General features: G+C 53.0%; 1 protein-coding gene across 1 annotated transcript in view; it reads left to right on the forward strand.

The window, feature by feature from the left end:
- Positions 1-18,149, forward strand: part of ATAD5 (ATPase family AAA domain containing 5) — an 81,609-nt gene that overhangs the window by 26,622 nt on the left and 36,838 nt on the right. The window contains exons 3-5 of the mRNA XM_075351530.1: positions 580-652; positions 743-874; positions 960-1,077. Of these exons, the coding sequence (XP_075207645.1) occupies positions 580-652; positions 743-874; positions 960-1,077 (323 nt within the window). The remainder of the gene's footprint in view (positions 1-579; positions 653-742; positions 875-959; positions 1,078-18,149) is intronic.

The following is an 18,149-nucleotide window of genomic DNA, read 5'->3' on the forward strand; positions in this document are numbered from 1 at the left end:
AGGGGGCTTTGTGTGGATGTGCCGCATTCAGGGGCGGGTGTACAGAGGGGGCTCCGGAGCGGATGTGACGCATTCAGGGGCAGGTGTACGGAGGGGGGGCCTCAGGAGCGGATGTGACTCATTCAGGGGCAGGTGTACGGAGGGGGCTTGGGAGCGGACGTACCGCATTCAGGGTCGGGTGTACGAAGGGGGCTTTGTGTGGATGTGCCGCATTCAGGGGCGGGTGTACAGAGGGGGCTCCGGAGCGGATGTGACGCATTCAGGGGCAGGTGTACGGAGGGGGGGCCTCAGGAGCGGATGTGACTCATTCAGGGGCAGGTGTACGGAGGGGGGGCCTCAGGAGCGGACAGGGAGTTTTCGTCTCTGACCCCAGTGACCGGAACTGAAAGTACCAGTGCTAATTTGGGCGCTGACTGTGCCCCCTTCGTCTCTTGTGTAATGCGGCCGGGGGTGAGGGGAATATGTACTGCTGCCCGTGGGGGGCGTGGAGCGTGTTATGCTGCCGGGGGTGAGTGGAGTGTGGGTGGGCGAGCGGACGGGCTGTTTGTCACGACTCATTTTGCGTTTTCTACTTTCTAGAATGAGGTTCACGCGAGTGACGAGGAGAAGGAGCTCTCTGAGGACGGGTCACATCGGTGAAGTGTCTGTGCCGGTATGTAGGAGGGTCCGCAGTGGGGCTGTATACGGGGAGCTCGCCCCAATCCTACACCGCCCGTCTAATCTGCTGACTGCTCATCTACAGGTTCCACAAAGCTCCAAGAAAATGAGGAAAGTGAAGCAAATTCTGGAGAAGGCAAAGGCCATACAGCAAAGCCTGGCGAGAGCGGAGACCCCGCAGAGGAGGTCCGCACGTCAGAAGACCCGCGTCCTACAGGTAACATAACCCCGCAACACAGAGCGAGGCCCCCGTACTGTGCATACAGGAGACCCCGCACTGCACCTTTCTGTCATTCCTGCAGGATTTCTCAATCATCACAGACCTCACCAAAAGCCGAAAAACCGAGGAAAAGACCAGAAATCTCCGGAGTCTAAATGATGTTTTGGGGAAGAAAGTGAAAGAGAAGATCATCGCTACCGGTAACCAGGGGGGCATAGCGAGCCATCTCTGACGGTAATGGGGGTGTAGCGAGCTGTCCCTGACGGTAGCGGAGGGTGTAGCGAGCTGTCCTGGATGGTAGCGGAGGGTGTAGCGTGCTGTCCCTGATGGTAGCGGGGGGGGTGTAGTAAGCTGTCTCTGACGATGGTGATGGATGGGGGGGGGTGTAGCGTGCTGTCCCTGACGGTAGCGGGGGGGGGGTGTAGTGAGCTCTCCCTGATGGTAGCGGGTGGGGGTGGGTGTAGTAAGCTGTCTCTGACGATGGTGATGGATGGGGGGGGGGTGTAGCGTGCTGTCCCTGACGGTAGCGGGGGGGTGTAGTGAGCTCTCCCTGATGGTAGCGGGGGGGGGGGTGTAGTAAGCTGTCTCTGACAACAGTGATGGATGGGGGGGTGTAGCAAGCTGTCCCTGACGGTAGCGGGGGGGGGGGTGTAGTGAGCTCTCCCTGATGGTAGCGGGTGGGGGTGGGTGTAGTAAGCTGTCTCTGACGATGGTGATGGATGGGGGGGGGGTGTAGCGTGCTGTCCCTGACGGTAGCGGGGGGGGGGTGTAGTGAGCTTTCCCGGATTCCCTGATGGTAGCGGGGGGGGTGTAGTAAGCTGCCTCTGACAACAGTGATGGATGGGGGGGTGTAGCAAGCTGTCCCTGACGGTAGCGGGGGGGGGGGGGGGGGTGTAGTGAGCCCTCCCTGATGGTAGCGGGGGGGGGGGGGGGTGTAGTAAGCTGTGTCTGACGATGGTGATGGGGGGGGCGCACAGTCACTGTGCTAGGAACCCCTATTACCAGAAGTAGCAGGATTAGATGTCTGACCTCAGCTGCTGCAGAACCTCTGCATGGTAGGCTTCCCTCTCCTGCCGCCGCTGTTCTTTCCATTCCACTACCCATCCGCATTCATACAGTGCCCATGGCAGCGAGGTTCTGCAGCAGCTGTGATGTGAGGGAGCAATAGAGCAATACCTTGTGAAAGTATTCACCCCCTCAGCTCTTTACTTATTTTGTTACGTTACAGCCTGTGCTTACATACTTGTGTGTGATGTGCGTCGGCAGTACAGTGTTTCCCCAGAAAATAAGCCCTAGCATGATTTCTTTGGCGCTCCATTGGGAGACCCAGACAATTGGGTGTATAGCTACTGCCTCCGGAGGCCACACAAAGCATTACACTTAAAAGTGTAAGGCCCCTCCCCTTCTGCCTATACACCCTCCGTGGGATCACGGTTCCTCAGTTTTCATGCTTTGTGCGAAGGAGGTCAGACATCCACGCATAGCTCCACTGTTTAGTCAGCAGCAGCTGCTGACTATGTCGGATGGAAGAAAAGAGGGCCCATACTAGGGCCCCCAGCATGCTCCCTTCTCACCCCACTTTTTGTCGGCGGTGTTTGTTAAGGTTGAGGTACCCATTGCGGGTACGGAGGCTGGAGCCCACATGCTGCATCCTTCCCCATCCCCCTTTGGGCTCTGGGTGAAGTGGGATTTTCTGGTCTCCAGGCACAGAGACCGTGCTCCGTCCACAGCCCCTGGGGAATCTGCTGGATATGGAGCGGAGTATCGTCAGGGACAGGGCCCTGCTACACCAAGGTACTCTGTGTCCCCGTACAGACCGCGCACACACTGCAGCATTGCTGGGTGTGTTAGTGCGCCGGGGACAATAGCGCTGCTGCGCTTGTGCCACACTTCCACAGCTTGCTAAGGGAGTTTATGTGTGGGGAACTGCCGTGCCGGCCCCTGCTGGCAGTTTTTACTGCGACGCGGCTGGGACTTGTGGTGCGCCGGGGACTTCCGCGCTGGCAGTGCATATTTGTCGGCTGCGCTTTTTACTAGAGTCCCCGGCTTTTGCGGCCTAGTTCCGTTTCGTTCCCGCCCCCAGGCCTGCCAGTCAGGGGAAGGGCGGGACGCTATGCAGAACGTCAGCGCTGAGGGCTGGAATCTGCTTTACATACTCCAGCCCTCACATTGAGCTCAGTGGGAAGCCAGTTTCCCGCACTTTGTCTGAGGCACGCCCACGGTCCGCCCCTCTTCACAGAACGCCGGCAGCCATTCCTGAGGTGCAGGCTGAGCTGGAAAGGGGAGACAAGTTCTGGGAGACCCAGGCACGGGATTCTGGCGACTACAACCCGCTTTTAGCGGGCGGTAAGCGGCACCTCCGGTGCTGACCCCACTAGTGACGAAGTGTTCAACTGTATTTTTATGCTTGCATGCTATACATTGCACTAAACGGTCGCTGGTGATTCTTGGCTATATACCCTCCTGGATTACTCTGTGGAGAATACAGCATGTCGTCCGCAAAAAACAAGGGTGCCAAGGCACAGGCTTTTTATGCTGCTTGCACCGCTTGTGAGGCTGTTCTACCGGCAGGTTCCACTGACCCCCATTGTGTGCAGTGTTCGGTCCCTGTGCCCCCTGCTCGGCCGGGGCCTCTGCTGGAGGTGTCCCAGAGAGATCCACCTGTGAACACTGTCCAGGTGACGGGGACAGAGTTTGCAATTTTTGCGGATAGATTATCTGTGACTATGTCTCAGATTCTAGAGACTTTGCAGTCTAGACCAGTAACTCAGACCATGGGCACTGTTAACTCATTGCTCCCTGGCCCCCCTCAGTTGGAACAGCTCCGGGCTCCGGGGGTGTCCCACGCATCCCAGGGTGATGGCTCTGACACGGACGACAGTCCTAGACAGCCTAAGCGAGCTCGCTATGAGCGGCCCTCTACTTCATCTCACTGGTCAGGGTCCCAGCAGGAGGATTCTCTGGGTGATGAGGCGGAGGTAGCTGATCAGGATTCTGATCCTGAGACCGCTCTCAATCTGGATACTCCTGATGGTGACGCCATAGTGAATGATCTTATCGCGTCCATCAATAAAATGTTGGATATTTCTCCCCCAGCTCCTCCAGTGGAGGAGTCAGCTTCACAGCAGGAGAAATTCCATTTCAGGTATCCCAAGCGTAAATTAAGTACTTTTCTGGACCATTCTGACTTTAGAGAGTCAGTCCAGAAACACCACGCTTATCCAGATAAGCGTTTCTCCAAACGGCTTAAGGATACACGTTATCCCTTTCCTCCTGACGTGGTCAAGAGCTGGACCCAGTGTCCCAAGGTGGATCCCCCTATCTCCAGGCTTGCGGCTAGATCCATAGTTGCAGTGGAGGATGGGGCTGCACTTAAAGATGCCACTGACAGACAGATGGAGCTCTGGTTGAAATCCATCTATGAAGCTATCGGCGCGTCGTTTGCTCCAGCATTCGCAGCCGTATGGGCACTCCAAGCTATTTCAGCTGGTCTTACACAGATTGACACGGTCACACGTACATCTGTTCCGCAGGTGGCATCCTTAACCTCTCAAATGTCTGCATTTGCATCTTACGCGATTAATGCGGTTCTGGACTCTACGAGCCGTACGGCAGTGGCGTCCGCCAACTCCGTGGTTTTACGCAGAGCCTTGTGGTTAAGTGAATGGAAGGCAGATTCTGCTTCCAAGAAATGTTTAACCAGTTTGCCATTTTCTGGTGACCGGCTGTTTGGTGAGCGCTTGGATGAAATCATTAAACAGTCCAAGGGTAAGGATTCATCCTTACCTCAGCCCAGACAAAACAAACCCCAACAGAGGAGGGGACAGTCGGGGTTTCGGTCCTTTCGAGGCTCGGGCAGGTCCCAATTCTCCTCGTCCAAAAGGACTCAAAAAGATCAGAGGAGTTCAGATTCTTGGCGGGCTCAGTCACGCCCAAAAAAGACAGCCGGAAGACCCGCTACCAAGGCGGCTTCCTCATGACTTCCGGCCTCCTCCCTCCGCATCCTCGGTCGGTGGCAGGCTCTCCCGCTTTGGCGACATTTGGCTGCCACAGGTCCAAGACCGTTGGGTGCGAGACATTCTGTCTCACGGGTACAGGATAGAGTTCAGTTCTCGTCCTCCAACTCGATTCTTCAGAACGTCTCCGCCTCCCGACCGAGCCGATGCTCTCCTGCAGGCGGTGTGCTCTCTAAAGGCGGAAGGAGTGGTGATCCCTGTTCCTCTTCAAGAACAAGGTCACGGTTTTTACTCCAATTTGTTTGTGGTTCCGAAAAAGGACGGATCCTTCCGTCCCGTTCTGGACCTAAAACTTCTCAACAACCACGTGAGAACCAGACGGTTCCGGATGGAATCCCTCCGATCCGTCATCGCCGCAATGTCTCAAGGGGATTTCCTAGCATCAATAGACATCAAGGATGCTTATCTCCACGTACCGATTGCACCAGAGCATCAGCGTTTTCTACGCTTTGTTATAGGAGACGAACACCTTCAGTTCGTAGCCCTGCCTTTCGGTCTGGCGACAGCCCCACGGGTCTTCACCAAAGTCATGGCAGCTGTAGTTGCAGTCCTACACTCTCAGGGACACTCTGTGATCCCTTACTTAGACGATCTGCTGGTCAAGGCGCCTTCTCAAGAGGCATGCCAACACAGCCTGAACGTGGCGCTGGAGACCCTCCAGGGTTTCGGGTGGATCATCAACTTTTCCAAGTCAAATCTAACCCCGACCCAGTCGATAACATATCTTGGCATGGAGTTTCATACTCTCTCAGCGATAGTGAAGCTTCCGCTGGACAAACAGCGTTCACTGCAGACAGGGGTGCAATCTCTCCTTCAGTGTCAGTCGCACCCCTTGAGACGCCTCATGCACTTCCTAGGGAAGATGGTGGCAGCAATAGAGGCGGTCCCTTTCGCGCAGTTTCATCTGCGTCCACTACAATGGGACATTCTCCGCCAATGGGACGGGAGGTCGAAGTCCCTCGACAGCAACGTCTCTCTCTCTCAGGCGGCCAAGGATTCTCTTCGATGGTGGCTACTTCCCACCTCATTGTCGAACGGGAAATCCTTCCTACCCCCATCTTGGGCGGTAGTGACGACAGATGCGAGTCTGTCAGGGTGGGGAGCAGTCTTTCTCCACCACAGGGCTCAAGGTACGTGGACTCAGCAAGAGTCCACTCTTCAGATCAACGTTCTGGAGATCAGAGCAGTGTATCTTGCCCTACAAGCCTTTCAGCAGTGGCTGGAAGGCAAACAGATCCGAATTCAGACGGACAACTCCACAGCGGTGGCATACATCAACCACCAAGGAGGAACTCGCAGTCGGCAAGGCTTCCAGGAAGTCCGGCGGATTCTGACGTGGGTGGAAGACACGGCTTCCACCATATCCGCAGTTCACATCCCAGGCGTGGACAACTGGGAAGCAGACTTCCTCAGTCGCCAGGGTATGGACGCAGGGGAATGGTCTCTTCACCCGGACGTGTTTCAGGAGATCTGTCGCCGCTGGGGGATGCCGGACGTCGACCTAATGGCGTCTCGGCACAACAACAAGGTCCCAGTTTTCATGGCACGGTCTCACGATCACCGAGCTCTGGCGGCAGACGCCTTAGTTCAAGATTGGTCGCAGTTCCAGCTTCCTTATGTGTTTCCACCTTTCTTTCCTCGCCTTTCACAGAAAGTGGCCTTTCTAGTAGCGGTCACGTCTCTTCGACGAGTGTCCGAGCTAGCAGCGCTGTCATGCAAATCTCCCTTCCTGGTGATTCACCAGGACAAGGTGGTTTTGCGCCCTATTCCGGAGTTTCTCCCTAAGGTGGTATCCCCGTTTCATCTCAATCAGGATATCTCCTTGCCTTCCTTGTGCCCTCGTCCAGTTCATCAATGTGAAAAGGATTTGCATTTGTTGGATCTCGTGAGAGCGCTCAGGATCTACATTTCCCGCACGGCGCCCCTGCGCCGCTCGGATGCACTCTTTGTCCTTGTCGCTGGCCAGCGTAAAGGGTCGCAGGCTTCCAAGTCAACCTTGGCTCGGTGGATCAAGGAACCAATTCTTGAAGCCTACCGTTCTGCTGGGCTTCCGGTTCCCTCAGGGCTGAAGGCCCATTCTACCAGAGCCGTGGGTGCGTCCTGGGCATTACGACACCAGGCTACGGCTCAGCAGGTGTGCCAGGCGGCTACATGGTCGAGTCTGCACACTTTTACCAAACACTATCAAGTGCATACCTACGCTTCGGCGGACGCCAGCCTAGGTAGACAAGTCCTTCAGGCGGCGACTGCCCACCTGTAGGGTAGGGCTGTTTTTACGGTCCTATCACGAGGGGTTATTATACCCACCCAGGGACAGCTTTTGGACGTCCCAATCGTCTGGGTCTCCCAATGGAGCGCCAAAGAAGAAGGGAATTTTGTTTACTTACCGTAAATTCCTTTTCTTCTAGCTCCAATTGGGAGACCCAGCACCCGCCCTGTTTGCTTAGGGATTTTTGTTTTTTCGGGTACACATGTTGTTCATGTTGAATGGTTTCGGTTCTCCGATGTTCCTTCGGATTGAATTTGTTCTTAAACCAGTTATTGGCTTTCCTCCTTCTTGCTTTGGCACTAAAACTGAGGAACCGTGATCCCACGGGGGGTGTATAGGCAGAAGGGGAGGGGCCTTACACTTCTAAGTGTAATGCTTTGTGTGGCCTCCGGAGGCAGTAGCTATACACCCAATTGTCTGGGTCTCCCAATTGGAGCTAGAAGAAAAGGAATTTACGGTAAGTAAACAAAATTCCCTTCTTTACAGCATTTTTTGCGTAGGCTTTAAATATAAGCCCTAATTACAGTCATTGCTGGTGTTAGGGGTCAGACGTCACCATTTATCAGGGCCCCAGCAGTTGTATTCCAAGGCTCTGATTGTTTAAGGTCTCCTAATTAAAGGGGTCTAAAAGAACAGGTGACAGTCTGGCATGCAGGACCGGCATTAGGGGGATGGGAGGGCAAACTGGGAAGTTTCACAGGACCCCCATTCTCCAAGGGGCCCCAGGGTTTATATACTGATGATACAGGTAAAATATATCCTTGTACCGTGTTCGCCAGTAGAGATAAAAAAATTGTTTAAAAGAACTGAAGTCCTCAGTGGTTGATACCTTTTTAATGGCTAACTGAAAAGATGGTGATAATTGCAGCTTTCGAGACTACTACTATACTGATAACACTGCAGCAGGACCCAGGGCTGTGGAGTCAGTAAGCCAAACCTGTGACTCCTCAATTTCCCTTGCACCGACTATGTTTAACTGAAAAATGTATTGCAGTACAATGTGAACACCAGACATTTCATCATTTTTATGATACAATAATCAAGATATTTAGAACATAAAATATATTTCTTCAGCGCTCTATTGGGAGACCCAGACGATTGGGGTATAGCTACTGCCTCCGGAGGCCACACAAAGCACTACACCAAAAAAGTGCAAGGCCCCTCCCCTTCTGGCTATACCCCCCCGTGGTATCACGGGTTCTCCTGTTTTCAAGCTTTGTGCGAAGGAGGTCAGACATCCACGCATAGCTCCACAGATTTTAGTCAGCAGTAGCTGCTGACTATTTCGGATGGAAGAAAAGAGGGCCCATATAGGGCCCCCAGCATGCTCCCTTCTCACCCGTGGATGGTGTTGTAAGGTTGAGGTACCTATTGCTGGTACAGAGGCTGGAGCCCCACATGCTGCTTTCCTTCCACATCCCCTTGTAGGGCTCTGTGGAAGTGGGATCCTGCCGGCCTCTAAGCTCTGACGCCGGGCTCCATCCACAGACCCAGTTGAACCTGATGGATATGGAGCAGGAGTACAATCAGGGACAAGGCCCTGCATCATACAGGTACTCTGTGTCCCCGGCAGGCACAGACACACTCCGGGCTGGCTGGGTGTTGTAGTGCGCCGGGGACCGTAACGTTGGAGTTAGTGTTCCTACAGTTTACTGGGGGACTTTGTGTTGTGGGAACGCAGCGCCGACCCCCACTGGACCGGGCGGCGCTGCTGTGACTTGTGGTGCGCCGGGGACACGCCGACCGCGCTTTTACGGCGGCGGCGTTTATAAATCCAGTCCCCGGCTTTTGCGGCCTAGCTCCGCTTCGTTCCCGCCCCCACCCTGTCAATCAGGGTAGGGGAGAGACGCTGTTTCGCAGCAGCGACGAGGGCTGGAGCCTGATTTACATGCTCCAGCCCTCTCACTAGGCACAGAGGGAAGCAGGCTTCCCGCTCTTAGTCAGGAACGCCCAGGGCCCGCCCTCCTCCCTCTCCTAGGACGCCGGCAGCCATTACATGCAGTCTGGCTGGAGGAAGGACGCAGGCTCTGGGAGACCTGGACTGGGGGGGCTTTTTGGCGACCACACACCCGCTCTTAAGCGGGCGGTAAGCGGCATTTCAGTGCTGGCCCCTCTAGTGCCTCACTGTGTATTGGTGTACTGTCTACCAGATATATAGATATATTTATTTCTTGCACTGTGAGGTCGCTTCCTGGCTGGATACCCAGATCGCTCTGAGGAAGCAGCAACATGTCCTCCACAAAACGCAAGGCTGCCAAGGCAAGGGCTGTGTACACTGCGTGTGCTGCATGTGGGGCTGCTCTACCAGCAGGCTCCGATGACCCCCATTGTGTGCAATGCTCCGACCCGGTGCTGCTTCGCCAGCCGGAGTCAGGAGAGGTAGTGTCCCAGGCTGAGACGCTTGTACGTTCTGCCCCGGCGCCAGGGACAGACTTTGCAGTTTTTGCTGATAGAATGTCTGTGACTATGGCAAAAATCCTTGAAACTTTGCAATCCATGTCTGGGGCTCAGTCTTTGGACTCGGCGAGGTCTCTGTCCTCTGGCCCCCCTCAGCTGGATGCAATCCAGACTACAAGGGGGTCCCCGGCTTCACAAGCTGAGGATTATGACTCAGATGATAGCCCCAGCCACCCTAAGCGGGCTCGCTGGGAAAGACCCTCAACGTCATCACACTGCTCAGGGTCTCAGCGCAATCAGTCTCCCTGTGAGGTGTCTGAAGAGAGTGATCAGGAATCCACTCCTGGAACCCCTCTCAACCTGGATACCCCTGATGGGGACGCCATGGTAAACGACCTCATCTCAGCCATCAATAGGCTGTTAGATATTTCTCCCCCAGCCCCTTCAGCAGAAGAGGCAGCTGCAGAGCAGGAGAAGTTTCGTTTTCTCTATCCCAGGCGTAAATTGAGTGCTTTGTTGGATCACTCTGACTTCAGAGAATCAATCCAGAAGCACGACGCTCACCCAGAAAGACGTTTCTCTAAACGTTCTAGGGATACACGTTATCCTTTCCCCCCTGATGTGGTCAAGCGCTGGACCCAGTGTCCAAAGGTAGACCCCCCGATTTCCAAACTTGCAGCTAGATCCATAGTTGCAGTGGAGGATGGCGCTTCACTTAAAGATGCCAATGACAGACAGATGGACCTTTGGTTAAAATCTGTCTATGAAGCTATCGGCGCGTCGTTTGCTCCGGCATTCGCAGCCGTATGGGCTCTCCAGGCTATTTCAGCTGGTTTAGCAAAAGTGGATGCTATCATACATCCAGCAGTGCCACAAGTGGCGTCCCTTACCTCGCAGATGTCTGCGTTTGCGTCTTACGCTATCAATGCGGTCCTAGAATCTACCAGCCGCACCTCCATGGCGTCCGCCAATTCGGTAGTTTTGCGCAGAGCCTTGTGGTTAAAGGACTGGAAGGCAGATGCTGGTTCCAAAAAATGTTTAACCAGCTTGCCTTTATCTAGAGATAGACTGTTTGGCGAGCCATTGGCTGACATCATTAAGCAGTCCAAGGGTAAAGACTCTTCTTTACCCCAGCCCAGAACAAGCAAACCTCATCAGAAAAGGTGGCAGCAGAGGTTTCAGTCCTTTCGAGGTTCGGGCAAGACACCATTTACCTCGTCCAAAGGGTCTCAGAGGACGCAAAGAAACTCAGATTTCTGGCGGGCTCACGCACGCCCCAAGAAAGCAAATGGAGGAACCACTTCCAAAGCGGCTACCTCATGACTTCCAGCCCCCTCCCGCCGAATCTCCGGTCGGGGGCAGGCTCTCCCGTTTTTGCGACATTTGGCTGTCACAGGTCAAGGACCGGTGGGTGACAGACATTTTGTCTCGCGGGTACAGAATCGAGTTCAGTTCTCGTCCTCCAGCCCGATTCTTCAGAACCTCCCCACATCCAGACCGAGCAGATGCTCTGCGGCAGGCGGTGGACTCCCTAAGAGCGGAAGGAGTAGTGATCCCTGTCCCTCCTCAGGAACAGGGTCGAGGGTTTTACTCCAATCTCTTTGTGGTTCCAAAAAAGGACGGCTCATTCCGTCCTGTTCTGGACCTAAAACTGCTCAACAAACATGTGCACGCCAGGCGGTTCCGGATGGAAACCCTACGATCGGTCATTGCCTCAATGTCTCGAGGAGACTTCCTTGCCTCAATAGACATCAAAGATGCTTATCTCCACGTGCCAATTGCTACAGAACATCAACGTTTTCTACGTTTTGTGATAGGAGACGACCATCTTCAGTTCGTAGCTCTGCCATTCGGTCTGGCGACAGCCCCACGGGTCTTCACCAAGGTCATGGCGGCAGTGGTAGCAGTCTTGCACTCTCAGGGACACTCGGTGATCCCTTACCTAGACGATCTACTGGTCAAGGCACCCTCTCAAGAGGCATGCCAACTCAGCCTGAATGCTACGCTGGAGACTCTACAGTCTTTCGGATGGATCATCAACTTTCCAAAGTCGATCCTGTCACCGACCCAATCACTCACGTATCTTGGCATGGAGTTCCATACTCTAGCAGCGATAGTGAAGCTTCCGCTGAACAAACAGCGATCACTACAAACAGGGGTGCAATCTCTCCTTCAGGGTCAGTCGCACCCCTTGCGGCGCCTCATGCACTTCCTAGGGAAGATGGTGGCAGCCATGGAAGCAGTTCCCTTTGCGCAGTTTCATCTGCGCCCACTTCAATGGGACATTCTCCGCCAATGGGACGGAAAGTCAACGTCACTAGACAGGAAAGTCTCCCTCTCCCAGACGGCCAAGGACTCTCTACAATGGTGGCTCCTTCCCACCTCATTGTCTCAGGGAAGATCCTTCCTGCCCCCGTCCTGGGCAGTGGTCACGACAGATGCGAGTCTGTCAGGGTGGGGAGCAGTTTTTCTCCACCACAGGGCTCAGGGAACGTGGACTCCGCAGGAGTCCACCCTTCAGATCAATGTTCTGGAAATCAGGGCAGTGTATCTTGCCCTACTAGCCTTCCAACAGTGGCTGGAAGGAAAGCAGATCCGAATCCAGTCGGACAACTCCACAGCGGTGGCATACATCAACCACCAAGGAGGGACGCGCAGTCGGCAAGCCTTCCAAGAAGTCCGGCGCATTCTAATGTGGGTGGAAGACACAGCATCCACCATATCCGCGGTTCACATCCCAGGCGTCGAAAACTGGGAAGCAGACTTCCTCAGTCGCCAGGGCATGGACGCAGGGGAATGGTCCCTTCACCCGGACGCGTTTCAGGAAATCTGTCGCCGCTGGGGAGTGCCGGACGTCGACCTAATGGCGTCCCGGCACAACAACAAGGTCCCGGCATTTATGGCGAGGTCGCGCGATCAAAGAGCTCTGGCGGCAGACGCCTTAGTACAAGATTGGTCGCAGTTCCGGCTCCCATACGTATTCCCGCCTCTGGCACTCTTGCCCACAGTCTTACGCAAGATCAGATCCGATTGCAGCCGCGTCATACTCGTCGCCCCAGACTGGCCGAGGAGATCGTGGTATCCGGATCTGTGGCATCTCACGGTCGGCCGACCGTGGTCACTTCCAGACCGACCAGACTTACTGTCCCAAGGGCCGTTTTTCCATCAGAATTCTGCGGCCCTGAACCTGACTGTGTGGCCATTGAGTCCTGGATCCTAGCGTCTGCAGGATTATCCCAAGGAGTTGTAGCCACAATGAGACAGGCTAGAAAGTCGACTTCTGCTAAGATCTACCACAGAACGTGGAAGATTTTCTTATCCTGGTGTTCCGCTCAGGGAGTGTCTCCCTGGCCATTTGCATTGCCCACTTTTCTTTCTTTCCTGCAATCGGGGTTAGAAAAGGGCTTGTCGCTCAGCTCCCTTAAAGGGCAAGTCTCGGCACTATCCGTGTTTTTTCAGAAGCGTCTAGCACGTCTTCCTAAGGTGCGCACGTTCCTGCAGGGGGTCTGTCATATTGTGCCCCCGTACAGGCGGCCGTTAGATCCATGGGACCTGAACAGGGTACTAGTTGCTCTCCAGAAGCCGCCTTTCGAGCCTCTGAAGGAAGTTTCCTTTTCTCGCCTGTCACAGAAAGTGGCATTTCTTGTTGCGATCACATCGCTTCGGCGAGTGTCGGAGCTGGCAGCTCTGTCATCCAAGGCTCCCTTCCTGGTGTTCCACCAGGACAAGGTAGTGCTGCGCTCCATTCCGGAGTTTCTCCCTAAGGTCGTATCCTCGTTTCATCTTAATCAGGATATATCCTTGCCTTCCTTTTGTCCTCATCCGGTTCACCGGTATGAAAAGGACTTACGTTTGCTAGATCTGGTGAGAGCACTCAGAATCTACATTTCCCGCACGGCGCCCCTGCGCCGTTCCGATGCACTTTTTGTCCTTGTCGCTGGTCCGCGCAAGGGGTTGCAGGCTTCTAAAGCCACCCTGGCTCGATGGATCAAAGAACCAATTCTAGAGGCCTACCGTTCTGCGGGGCTTCCGGTTCCTTCAGGGCTAAAAGCCCACTCAACCAGAGCCGTGGGTGCGTCCTGGGCATTACGACACCAGGCTTCGGCTCAACAAGTGTGCCAGGCAGCTACCTGGTCGAGTCTGCACACTTTCACCAAGCATTATCAGGTGCATACCTATGCTTCGGCGGATGCCAGCTTAGGTAGAAGAGTCCTGCAGGCGGCAGTGACACCCCCGTAGGGGAGGGCTGTTTTGCAGCTCTAACATGAGGTATTTCTTTACCCACCCAGGGACAGCTTTTGGACGTCCCAATCGTCTGGGTCTCCCAATAGAGCGCTGAAGAAGAAGGGAATTTTGTTACTTACCGTAAATTCCTTTTCTTCTAGCTCTTATTGGGAGACCCAGCACCCGCCCTGTTGTCCTTCGGGATTTTTTTGTTGTTTGCGGGTACACATGTTGTTCATGTTGAACGGTTTTTCAGTTCTCCGATGTTACTCGGAGTTAATTTGTTTAAACCAGTTATTGGCTTTCCTCCTTCTTGCTTTGGCACTAAAACTGGAGAACCCGTGATACCACGGGGGGGGTATAGCCAGAAGGGGAGGGGCCTTGCACTTTTTTGGTGTAGTGCTTTGTGTGGCCTCCGGAGGCAGTAGCTATACCCCAATCGTCTGGGTCTCCCAATAAGAGCTAGAAGAAAAGGAATTTACGGTAAGTAACAAAATTCCCTTCTTATTGGATACAACTTTAGAACCCAAGTCCTCTTGCGCCTGGCAGTCCTGTAGCCGCTCATCCTAACTGCTACCTCAGTCACAGCTTCTTTTCCTTTAGTAAGCTGTTGATCATCCAGCAGTATACGATAACTTGCGTCCACATAAACAGCTGCCAGAAGAAGTTTATTTTCCAATAGCTGTGTCTCTCTCCTTTTCATTGAAGCAGAAATGCCATCTGCGATTAAACCTCCTCTTTGGGACAGGCAAAATAGCAAGTTCTTCCCAGGGCTGTGGAGTCAGAGCTCATTTTGGTGGAGTTGGTATAAAATGCACCGACTCCTAAAATGTATAATAAATTGGGTCCAGCGTGCAATGCAGAATGTGATTAAATTTTTTTTCATAGGAATTTGGGAAACGTATGAAATGTTCTATAAATGGCTGTTCTATTCCTGATCTAAGGCTACATTCACACACAGCGTTTTTGCTGCGGTTTTTGAGGATAAGTTTTTCAGCTGCAAAAGCAGATCAGCTTTTTATAAACCGCATCACCTGAAAGGTTTCTGAGCTCATAAATATATAATGCTCAATAGCAAAAGCAGATTAGAAAAAAGCCACAAACTGACTGCTCATTCTGTGTGCGGATCCTCACAACACGCGGTGTCTGAATGTCCTATCTTTCGCCCATTGCCTTTGCTGGATCCCGGAGTCACTGCATTTCACTGAATTATTTTACCATCAATGTTCGATATGTTTGTGACAAGAAAGAAATTGTTACTAAGTCACTGGCAGTAACAGATAGTAAAGCTCATCACAGCAGCCAGTTTCTCCAGGCCTTAGTGGAAAAAGTTCTGCAAGATTAGGAACGCAAAAAAGAACAGGTTCTTGCCATTGTAACGGACAATGCTTCACACATAAGTACAATTACACTGATGAATGAGAGGAATGAACAACATCTATAAGAACATTTAGGATTCAGTATGTGTGAGATAGAGCCATAGCGCTGCTCATGTAACTGAGGAACAAACAGATATTACAACAGGAGAACAGCAAAGTGATACTTTAGGGTTAGATGATCTTGTTGAAGCTGCTTCAAAACACTTTCTTATTCATCACATGCGCTGTGTTGTGCACACGCTGCAGCTGGCAATAAGAGAGAGTATGCAAGAGGGACCTTGATTTCACACATCCGGCTTTTTGCTGGTTTGGTGGATGCGGCGCACTCCAGTATAGTGTATACAGTACAGTGGCAGCGCGACAAATGACTGTCACATGCTGTCATGTGAGCGGAGCATGTGACCCGGAAGTTGTGGCGCTGCCACTGTACTGTATCGTACTGTACTGGCGTGCACCACATCCGCCAAACCGGCGAAAAACCGGATGTGTGAAACTGGGAGGACATGCTGGAAATCTAATTGGAAAAGTGAGGAAGTTGGTTATTGCCACCAGAACCCCTAAAATTGATTCCATCTTGAAGAGACGTGCTGGGAAAGGGGCAATTGTTGATCAAGCCACTCGGTGAGGCAGCACTTATTTAATGACTGAGCGATTGCTTGAACTAAAATCATTTCTTATAGATGTGGTGAACCCTCAAGTAACCCTAAATGAAGGTCAATGCACACAGGTGGCTGAATTTAAGGAATTGCTTAATCACCCATTTACCGTGACTAAAAAATTACAAGCTGAGGATTTAACTCCTGGCATTTTCATAAGGGAGTGGAAGAACTTGCTATTTTACCTGTCCCAAAGAGGAGGTTTAATCGTAGATGTCATTTCTGCTACCATGAAACGGAGAGAGACACAGCTATTGGAAAATAAAATTCTTCTGGCAGCTGTTTATGTGGACGCCAGTCATCGTATACTGCTTGATGATCAACAGCTTACTAAAGGAAAAGAAGCTTTGAGTGAGGCAGCAGTTAGGATGAGCAGCTACAGGACTGCCAGGTGCAAGAGGACTTGGGGCCTGACAGTGCTACTGCTGCCGTATCTTCATCCTCATCAGATGAGGAGTTTAACTTTGACAAGTATTTAGATGACATGGAGCAGGCAAAGCGTTGCCACAAGGAAAAAGATGTCACTCCATCTCCTATAGCGGCAGATTGACCAGATGTCACTGCGTCTCCTATAGCAGCAGATTGGCCAGATGTCACTCCGTCTCCTATAGCAGCAGATTGGCCAGATTTCCCTCCGTCTCCTATAGCGGCAGATTGGCCAGATGTCACTGCGTCTCCTATAGCAGCAGATTGCCCAGATGTCACTGCGTCTCCTATAGCGGCAGATTGGCCAGATGTCACTGCGTCTCCTATAGCGGCAGATTGGCCAGATGTCACTGCGTCTCCTATAGCAGCAGATTGTCCAGATGTCACTGCGTCTCCTATAGCAGCAGATTGGACAGATGTTACTGCGTCTCCTATAGCAGCAGATTGGCCAGATGTCACTCCGTCTCCTATAGCGGCAGATTGGCCAGATGTCACTGCGTCTCCTATAGCAGCAGATTGGCCAGATGTCACTGCGTCTCCTATAGCAGCAGATTGTCCAGATGTCACTGCGTCTCCTATAGCAGCAGATTGGACAGATGTTACTGCGTCTCCTATAGCGGCAGATTGTCCAGATGTCACTGCGTCTCCTATAGCAGCAGATTGTCCAGATGTCACTGCGTCTCCTATAGCAGCAGATTGGCCAGATGTCACTGCGTCTCCTATAGCAGCAGATTGGCCAGATGTCACTGCGTCTCCTGTAGCAGCAGATTGGCCAGATGTCACTGCGTCTCCTATAGCGGCAGATTGGCCAGATGTCACTCCGTCTCCTATAGCGGCAGATTGACCAGATGTCACTGCGTCTCCTATAGCGGCAGATTGGCCAGATGTCACTGCGTCTCCTATAGCAGCAGATTGGCCAGATGTCACTGCGTCTCCTATAGTAGCAGATTGGCCAGATGTCACTGCGTCTCCTATAGCGGCAGATTGGCCAGATGTCACTGCGTCTCCTATAGCAGCAGATTGGCCAGATGTCACTGCGTCTCCTATAGCAGCAGATTGGCCAGATGTCACTGCGTCTCCTGTAGCAGCAGATTGGCCAGATGTCACTGCGTCTCCTATAGCGGCAGATTGTCCAGATGTCACTGCGTCTCCTATAGCAGCAGATTGTCCAGATGTCACTGCGTCTCCTATAGCAGCAGATTGGCCAGATGTCACTGCGTCTCCTATAGCAGCAGATTGGCCAGATGTCACTGCGTCTCCTGTAGCAGCAGATTGGCCAGATGTCACTGCGTCTCCTATAGCGGCAGATTGGCCAGATGTCACTCCGTCTCCTATAGCGGCAGATTGACCAGATGTCACTGCGTCTCCTATAGCGGCAGATTGGCCAGATGTCACTGCGTCTCCTATAGCAGCAGATTGGCCAGATGTCACTGCGTCTCCTATAGTAGCAGATTGGCCAGATGTCACTGCGTCTCCTATAGCGGCAGATTGGCCAGATGTCACTGCGTCTCCTATAGCAGCAGATTGGCCAGATGTCACTGCGTCTCCTATAGCAGCAGATTGGCCAGATGTCACTGCGTCTCCTGTAGCAGCAGATTGGCCAGATGTCACTGCGTCTCCTATAGCGGCAGATTGGCCAGATGTCACTGCGTCTCCTATAGCAGCAGATTGGCCAGATGTCACTGCGTCTCCTATAGCAGCAGATTGGCCAGATGTCACTGCGTCTCCTGTAGCAGCAGATTGGCCAGATGTCACTGCGTCTCCTATAGCGGCAGATTGGCCAGATGTCACTGCGTCTCCTATAGCGGCAGATTGACCAGATGTCACTGCGTCTCCTATAGCGGCAGATTGGCCAGATGTCACTGCGTCTCCTATAGCAGCAGATTGCCCAGATTTCAGTAACAT

The sequence above is a fragment of the Anomaloglossus baeobatrachus genome, chromosome 5 (assembly GCF_048569485.1).
Source record: "Anomaloglossus baeobatrachus isolate aAnoBae1 chromosome 5, aAnoBae1.hap1, whole genome shotgun sequence".
NCBI classification, from domain to species: domain Eukaryota; kingdom Metazoa; phylum Chordata; class Amphibia; order Anura; family Aromobatidae; genus Anomaloglossus; species Anomaloglossus baeobatrachus.